This window comes from Oncorhynchus clarkii, chromosome 12, assembly GCF_045791955.1.
Source record: "Oncorhynchus clarkii lewisi isolate Uvic-CL-2024 chromosome 12, UVic_Ocla_1.0, whole genome shotgun sequence".
Lineage (NCBI taxonomy): Eukaryota > Metazoa > Chordata > Actinopteri > Salmoniformes > Salmonidae > Oncorhynchus > Oncorhynchus clarkii.
In genome coordinates this window covers 68,729,382-68,738,443 of record NC_092158.1, presented here as the reverse complement: position 1 = coordinate 68,738,443, position 9,062 = coordinate 68,729,382, and the positions used below count along the sequence as shown (strand labels likewise).

At 42.1% G+C, this 9,062-nt stretch overlaps 1 protein-coding gene across 1 annotated transcript; it reads right to left on the bottom strand.

Moving 5' to 3' along the window:
- Window positions 1–1,109: 1,109 nt before the first annotated feature.
- On the bottom strand, window positions 1,110–4,062 carry LOC139422187 (keratin, type I cytoskeletal 50 kDa-like). Its single transcript, XM_071173346.1, has 7 exons — window positions 3,616–4,062; window positions 2,590–2,672; window positions 2,285–2,441; window positions 1,993–2,154; window positions 1,754–1,879; window positions 1,440–1,660; window positions 1,110–1,325 (listed from the first exon to the last, which is right to left on the bottom strand). The coding sequence occupies exons 1-7, from the start codon at window positions 4,051–4,053 to the stop codon at window positions 1,193–1,195; spliced, it is 1,320 nt and encodes a 439-aa protein (XP_071029447.1). The 5' UTR covers window positions 4,054–4,062; the 3' UTR covers window positions 1,110–1,192.
- Window positions 4,063–9,062: the final 5,000 nt, after the last annotated feature.

Sequence of the window (9,062 nt, the reverse complement as noted above, 5' to 3'; positions counted from 1 at the left end):
GTCATACTTAAGTAAAATTAAAGATACCTTAATAGAAAATGGGTCATCCAGTAAAATACTACTTGAATAAAAGTGTAAAAGAATTTGGTTTAAAATATACTTAAGTAACAAAAGTAAATTTAATTGCAAAAATATACTTAAGTATCAAAAGTAAAAGTATAAATCATTTCAAATTCCTTCTGTTAAGAGAACCAGATGGCACGATTTTCCTGTTGTGTTTTACAGATAGCCAGAGGCACATCATTTACAAACAAACCATTTGTGTTTAGTGAGTCAGCCAAATTAGAGGCAGTAGGGATGACCAGAGATGTTCTATTGATAAGTGTGTGAATTGGGCAATTTTCCTGTCCTGCTAAGTACTTTTGAGTGTCAGGGAAATATATGGAGTAAAAAGTACATTATTTTCTTCAGGAATGTGGTAGAGTAAAAGTCAAAGTTGATAGAAATATAAGTTGTAAAGTGAAGTACCGGTACCTCAAAAAACTACTTAAGTGGTACTTCAAAGTATTTTTACTTAAGTATTTTTACACAACTGGATATTTACCAAATAACATGTTGAAGAAAGCCTGAAAATTCAAGAATGTACTAGAGAAACTAGACTATCAATTTAGAATGTTCTTGACCAGTCCACTGTAACACTCTCCAGATTATATTTGCTGTCAGTTGACTGTTACACCTCCAAACAATCAATAATTTATTTTGGACATTGTAACAGGAGAGGTTTCTATTTATTAAAATCCCTATGCTAGTCTTATTAATATTTTTAATGTGGTAATTTCAGTGCTGTTTTTGCTGACAGAAAATGTATCCGGCCATTATAATAATTTTCACAATTTTACAGTATTATTCCAAACTCATAGTGTGGAAATATATATAAAACACTGGAACATCGCATTTTGACTGCAATGGGCCTTTAATAACAGTAAATGATCCAAATTTACCAAGGGCGAGAAACGTGGTGTTTGTGACATTTTTTAATTGGTATTGACCATCTCGATGGCAACCGCAGCAGTCAAAATTGTCACTACTTTATAGGAAACAGTTTTGATGTAAACATTTTAAAAAAATAAAAAAGCGCAAGAGACAAACATTTTGTTTCATCACCTCGGATCACTTTTATTTCTTAATCGCTCTGAGCAAGGTTGACAGCAGGCATCAGGGGATTTGTGTTCTGTTCCGTGTGGCTCCCAATTCAAGATTTATCCTCATCCACGATCTCTTGCACAGCGTCTGAGTTGGTGCTGACCACCTCGCCTTCAACAATCTCCTGCACATAGGTTACCACCTTCTGCAAAAAGGTATTCGTGGTGGTGACGGTTGAGGGACTGTGGAGGCAGAGACAATATAGTTAGAAAGGCCTACCTTGGCTCAATTATTTTTGGCACACACATTTCAAGACCATTGTTTTTTTAACGATTTATGTAAAGATCCAGGCTCACCTGGAAAACTCTCCTTCCAGCAGTCTCCTGTACTCAGCGATCTCCATCTCCAATCTGGTCTTGATGTCCAGTAGCATTCTGTACTGTTGGCCCTGGCGGTCCAGGTCAGCACGAAGATGACCAAGCTGGTCCTCCAGGCTGGTCACCTGCCTCTGATAGCCAGCTAGCATATTGGCATAGCGGCTCTGTGTTTCAGCCAGGGTGCCTTCCAGAGATGCTTTCTGACAGGAATAAGTAAGTAAGAAAGAAAGAGAGACAGACAGACAGACAGACAGACAGACAGACAGACAGACATAATCTTTTGTTTATCTCACCATGCTGAGTTGGGATTGGAGTTCAATTTCTAGACTTTGCAGTGTGCGCTTAACTTCAGTGATTTCAGATCTGGATGATTGGAGGGTCTCTGTGCTGACAGCCACAACATTGTTGATTTCTTCTGACTGTGAATGAAAGACAGCATACCGTAGGGGGTCATTACTGATTACATTCACTGAAGACTATAACTGGAAAACATAAACATGTTATTGGCCAAAAAGAAAGGATGCAGTATAACCTTGGCATTGAACCAGCCCTCCAGATCTTTACAGTTCTTGTTAGCGACGGCCTCGTAGTGGTCGCGGATTTCAGCCATGACTTTGGTGAGTTCTTCCTGTGGTGCAGCGTCCACCTCCACGTTGACCTGGCCGCTCATCTGATTATGCATGGCCAAGAGGTCCTGGGAACAAAGCATTAACATATATCTGGTCAGTATTCAATCCTGTGAGTCATTATCACATAGTAGCCTAATGTTGATTCATAGCAACGTTCATCCCATAGCCTCTGCTTGAGGTCTTTGTCAAACCCACCTCCTCGTGGTTCATCTTGAGGTGCGTCAACTCCTCTCTAAGCCCCTCAATCTGCATCTCCAGGTCAGATCTGGCCAAGGTCAGCTCGTCCAGCACCCTCCTCAGCCCACTGATGTCGGCCTCCACAGCCTGCCTCATAGCCAGCTCATTCTCATACCTTTGTAACATTAATGCATCAACAAGGTTCTTAGTTCTAACTTTATGTTTGTCTAAATTAGTGATTGATTTCAACATTATTGTATAATACATTTTGAGAATAATCTATCTAGGCACAACATGAAAGTTATTATTATTCTCAGACTCACTTTGCTTGAACGTCATCTGTGGCCCGCTTAGCGTTGTCAATGGCCAGGTAGATTCCTCCATTCAAATGAGTGGCATCAACGATCTGAAAGAGGGCACAGAGGTATGTCTCCGATTTTATGGGTGGATTACTGAGATCAGATTTCACGTAGACATTTTCCTGTGGACCAGAAGCATTGTTTGGCAGTGTGTAGTGGGTGTAGTGGTGTGTATCCAACGTTAAGAGAACAGAGCTCTGTAAATACACCACAGTGAAAGCTTCACAATGGAATAGAAGACAGCGGAGGGCAAAATGGCGATTCCAAATAGCTGCGATCATCTGATGGAAAGTTGATCACTATAGGTAAAAAAATAGGAAAAATCTATTGTGAAAGAGGCATTTCTATGTAGGCTTTGTGGTTGCACTGGACAAAAATGTATCTGCTTACATGCAACTGATAATGACAAAATACATGATTTTCTTTTTTTTTTAAGCATGTTAGCAAAACTAGCTATAATGCACATACTGACAGCTGAACTAAAATATGAAAATCTAGCATACATTTATTCTTCAGGTAAATATTGAGGTCTCCCTTTCTAAATACACCCTCATCCTTAGTGAAAACATCTTGCCTCTGCGGAGCTCTGTTTGGGTGTGGCTCGAGACACAAGACAAAAAAAACTCCTTACGGGAAACTTTGTCTGGAATATCTTTCAGCTGATGCAGCTCATATTTACAGACATTGGGCGTTATTGGGACAAGTAATCAAAATCTGAGCAGCTGCCCATTCCTAAAAAAACTGACTGCACCCCTCCACAACAACACCCTTAAAAATAAATAAACCATTATGTTGTTCTGCCAACAGAATTTTATTTTTTAGTTTGTCATTGAAAAAACCCAGTGTGCATTTGCTTTAAACTGACCTCTCATTTTCATATGGACTTTACACTAATCTGTCTTCCTATGTACAATGTTACTTCTTTGCTATATACTACTTTCTGCCAGATGTTCATTTTTTTGTATCTAAGCCTGGAATTGGTGGCCTTACCCTGTCTTGGAGTTCATGGATGGTAACCTTGAAGGCAGTCCAGTCATGAAATTCTGTCTTGGTCCTGGCCTCCAGGAACATGCAGATCTTATGCTCCAGATCAGCGTTGGCCTTCTCCAGGGAGCGGACCTTGTCCAGGTAGGAGGACAGACGGTCGTTCAGGTTCTGCATGGTGGCCTTCTTGTTCTCGTTCAAATCGACAGAGTCAGACACGTTGAAGCCACCAGCCCCACCACCCATGCCAAAACCACCACCAGCAGAGTAAGTGTTAGAGGCATTGGAGATGCGCACCCCGGAGCCACCTGCATCCCTGTACACGCTGCCGGCCCCCATGGCGCTGATCTGTCCACCTCCCATGCTACCACCGGAATAGCGAGGATAGCCCATTCTCATGGATCCACCAGAGGCCACAAAGCTACGGTTTGAGAAGGAGGTCATGGTGACTGAGGCTGCTGTCGTACTGCTCTGGCTGGAGGGGAATGAGTGCAGAGCAGTTGGACACGGCTCCTTTTATGCCAGACAATGAGGGAGGGAGAGGGGGGTTTGAGGTTTATACACAGGTGAATGTGTGGAAAATTCCATCCATACAGCACAAGACCGGTAACTCAGGGAAATAAATAAGAAACCTGTCAATAAAGCAGGTATGTAGGGGCATAGAGATAGTAGTATACCCTAGTCTGGGTAGCAGTCTTTTTAACTAACATTCCACTCCTTGCTACTCCTGTCATTTGCCGATGTAATTCCTTTTATTTCCCAAATACATTTTTTGGCACAACCAATATTCTAGCTAGTGCAGACTGAGGTACCCTGCAGCAGCTCTGTACAATGTCCTATTCTGTGACAGAGCACTAGTAACAGCAATCTCCAAATCACTGCTGTTTATTTTGTTTATTTTTATTTGTACATCGGCTATTGTTGGGTACTAAGCTTACTGTCTCAAACGTACAGATATTATTTTCAAGGAGACCACCATGGTCCATTGCAGTTTTCCCATTGGTAAAAGTAATGCAGAGCATTGCTGAACAACAACCACTGAACATTGTGAACCGTAAAACACTGGTTGTGTGTCCTGCTGCTTGGTCTTGAAAAATCTTTCCTCAAGCGAGCTGTTTGACACCTGATCCAAATGTGCATAGAGTTTGTCCTTGTATAGGGAACATGAGCCTTGGCTTTAACTATTTGTCCATACACTGCACCTATAGTTTTAGAATAATCCAGCATTAGGCCACACTTTTAAATTGCTATTTCCTTTAGAACTTAGCTGATTATTGTGATTAAAACCTACACTACTGTTCAAAAGTTTGGGGTCACTTAGAAATGTCCTTGTTTTTGAAAGAAAAGCAATTTATTTTTCCATTAAAATAACATAAACCAGAAATACAGTGTAGACATTGTTAATGTTGCAAATGACTATTGTAGCTGGAAATGGCTAATTGTCATAAGTCTAGGTGATGCTGGTAAGGCGGAGTCAGGCGCAGGACACAGAGATGAGTAATAACCGTTACTTTACTCAAAAACAATATTCCATGAAGGAGACAAAATAATCCAGATCACAAAATGAGACAACTTGACATTAACAAACATGCACAAAATCAAGGGGGAAACCAGAGGGTTAAATAGTGAACAATGATTATGGAATGGAAACCAGGTGTGTACTATGAAGACAAAACAAATGGAAAAAGAAACGTGGATCAGTGGCGACTAGAAAACCGATGACGTCGATCGCCGAACACCGCCCAAACAAGGAGAGGGACCAACTTCGCGGGAGTCGTGACACTGATTTTTAATGGAATATCTACATAGGCGTACAGAGGCCTGGCCTTCTAGGTAGAGTTGCAAAGAAAAAGCCATATCTCAGACCGGCCAATAAAAATAAAAGATTAAGATGGGCAACAGAACACAGACCCTGGACAGAGGAATTCTGCCTAGAAGGCCAGCATCCCGGAGTCGCCTCTTCACTGTTGACGTTGAGACTGGTGTTTTGCGGGTACTATTTAATGAAGCTGCCAGTTGAGGACTTGTGAGGTGTCTGTTTCTCAAACTAGACTCTCTAATGTACTTGTCCTCTTGCTCAGTTGTGCACCAGGGCCTCCCACTCCTCTTTCTATTCTGGTTAGAACCAGTTTGCGCTGTTCTGTGAAGGGAGTAGTACCCAGCGTTGTACGAGATCTTCAGTTTCTTGGCAATTTCTCGCATGGAATAGCCTTCATTTCTCAGAACAAGAATAGACTGACGAATTTCAGAAGAAGGTTATTTGTTTCTGGACATTTTGAGTGAGCCTGTAATCGAACCCACAAATGCTGATCCTCCAGATATTCAACTACTTTAAAGAAGGTCGGTTTTATTGCTTCTTTAATCAGAACACCAGTTTTCAGCTGTGCTAATATAATTGCAAAAGGGTTTTCTAATGATCAATTAGCCTTTTATAATGATAAACCTGAATTAGATAACATAACATGCCATTGGAACACAGGAGTGATGGTTTCTGACAATGGGCCTCTGTACGCCTATGTAGATATTCCATTAAAAATCAGCCGTTTCCAACTACAATAGTCATTTACAACATTAACAATGTCGACACTGTATTTCTGATCAATTTGATGTTATTCATTGGCAGACTCATCAGCCTTGGTTTCTCAAATTACTGCCTCGCCTGGTTCACCAACTACTTCTCAGACAGAATTCAAAGTGGGTGGGGTTATATCCTTCCTGTTTGGCCCTGTCCGGGGGTGTCCTCGGATGGGGCCACAGTGTCTCCTGACCCCTCCTGTCTCAGCCTCCAGTATTTATGCTGCAGTAGTTTATGTGTCGGGGGGCTAGGGTCAGTTTGTTATATCTGGAGTACTTCTCCTGTCCTATTCGGTGTCCTGTGTGAATCCAAGTGTGCGTTCTCTAATTCTCTCCTTCTCTCTTTCTCTCTCTCGGAGGACCTGAGCCCTAGGACCATGCCCCAGGACTACCTGACATGATGACTCCTTGCTGTCCCCAGTCCACCTGGCTGTGCTGCTGCTCCAGTTTCAACTGTTCTGCCTTATTATTATTCGACCATGCTGGTCATTTATGAACATTTGAACATCTTGGCCATGTTCTGTTATAATCTCCACCCGGCACAGCCAGAAGAGGACTGGCCATCCCACATATGCTCTCTCTAATTCTCTCTTTCTTTCTCTCTCTCGGAGGACCTGAGCCATAGGACCATGCCCCAGGAATACCTGACATGATGACTCCTTGCTGTCCCCAGTCCACCTGACTGTGCTGCTGCTCCAGTTTCAACTATTCTGCCTTATTATTATTCGACCATGCTGGTCATTTATGAACATTTGAACATCTTGACCATGTTTTGTTATAATCTCCACCCGGCACAGCCAGAAGAGGACTGGCCACCCCACATAGCCTGGTTCCTCTCTAGGTTTCTTCCTAGGTTTTGGCCTTTCTAGGGAGTTTTTCCTAGCCACCGTGCTTCTACACCTGCATTGCTTGCTGTTTGGGGTTTTAGGCTGGGTTTCTGTACAGCACTTTGAGATATCAGCTGATGTACGAAGGGCTATATAAATAAATTTGATTTGATTTGATTTGATTTGAATTCAATGTGTCAAATCGGAGGGCCTGTTGTCCGGACCTCTGGCAGTCTCTATGGGGGTGCCACAGGATTCAATTCTCGGTCTGACTCTCTTCTCTGTATACATCAATGATGTTGCTCTTGCTGCTGGTGATTCTCTGATCCACCTCCATGCAGACGACACCATTCTGTATACTTCTGGCCCTTCTTTGGACACTGTGTTAACTAACCTCCAGACGAGCTTCAATGCCATACAACTCTCCTTCCGTGGCCTCCAACTGCTCTTAAATGCAAGTAAAACTAAATGCATGCTCTTCAACCAATCACTGCCCGCACCTGCCCGCCTGTCCAGCATCCCTACTCTGGACGGCTCCGACTTAGAATATGTGGATAACTACAAATACCTAGGTGTCTGGTTAGACTGTAAACTCTCCTTCCAGACTCACATTAAGCATCTCCAATCCAATATTACATCTAGAATCGGCTTCCTATTTCGCAACAAAGCATCCTTCACTCATGCTGCCAAACATACCCTCGTAAAACTGACCATCCTACCGATCCTCGACTTCAGCGATGTCATTTATAAAATAGCCTCCAACACTCTACTCAGCAAACTGGATGCAGTCTATCACAGTGCCATCCGTTTTGTCACCAAAGCCCCATATACTATCCACCACTGCGAGCATATTCTTGATGGTTGGCCCTTGTTTCTCACTCGTTGTCAAACCCACTGGCTCCAGGTCATCTACAAGTCTCTGCTAGGTAAAGCCCTGCCTTATCTCAGCTCACTGGTCACCATAGCAGCACCCACTCGTAGCAGCGCTCCAGCAGGTATATGTCACTGGTCACCCCCAATGCCAATTCCTCCTTTGGCCACCTTTCCTTCCAGTTCTCTGCTGCCAATGACTGGAACGAACTGCAAAAATCACTGAAGCTGGAGACTCTTATCTCCCTCACTAGCTTTAAGCACCAGCTGTCAGAGCAGCTCACAGATCACTGCACCTGTACATAGCCCATCTGTAAACAGCCCATCCAACTACCTCATCCCCATACAGTATTTATTTATTTATCTTGCTCCTTTGCAGCCCAGTATCTCTACTTGAACATTCATCTTCTGCACATCTACCATTCCAGTGTTTACTTGCTATATTGTAATTTACTTCGCCACCATGGTCTATTTATTGCCTTAACTCCCTTATCTTACCTCATTTGCACTCACTGTATATAGACTTTTTTTCTTTTTTTTTTTTTCTACTGTATGTTTTGTTCATTCAATGTGTAACTCTGTGTTGTTGTACGTGTCAAACTGCTATGCTTTATCTTGGCCAGGTCGCAGTTGCAAATGAGAACTTGTTCTCAACTTTTTTTTGCTTTCCTTTCAAAAACAAGGAAATGCCTAAGTGACCCCAAACATTTGAACGATAGTGTACATTTTACAGCCCGACTACAATGTTGGCTTTGGTTAGTCCAGAAGTCAATTGTTGCAGATAGTGGATTTTGTCAGTTGTTGCGGATAGCAAATCTTGTTGCAGATAGAAAATGTCTTATAGTTCACTGTAATAGTCTCTTTTGTATTTTGTTTGTTTTTCCATGAGAGATATTGTTTTACAAGTTACAGTTTGTGCTTTGTTTTGTCACTTGGGTAAGCTTCATTCGTTTGTTTTGTCTGACTGCCAAGGGATTTCCAGATCACTGGGTTGGCTGAAGTTCCAAAACACTGTTTGTGGTATTAATTGTTTAATCCAAAAGTGAAAGAGAAAAACTGATAACTGGTGATCTTATATCAGTAATTGACACTTGTTGTTGAATGCACACACCATTAAATGGCCAACTGGGTTAAATGGACAAAGGTCATCTTCAATAAGACTGCAATTAGACTTAACAACTG

What these genes read in the sequence shown, in the direction of transcription:
- LOC139422187 (XM_071173346.1), bottom strand. Translation starts at nt 4,053, where the DNA reads ATGACCTCCTTCTCAAACCGTAGCTTTGTGGCCTCTGGTGGATCCATG. An exon ending in AGGGCTGGTTCAATGCCAAG is followed by an intron (nt 1,880 to 1,992) that starts GTTATACTGCAT and finishes TTTCATTCACAG; the next exon opens with TCAGAAGAAATCAACAATGT. An exon ending in TCCAATCCCAACTCAGCATG is followed by an intron (nt 1,661 to 1,753) that starts GTGAGATAAACA and finishes TATTCCTGTCAG; the next exon opens with AAAGCATCTCTGGAAGGCAC.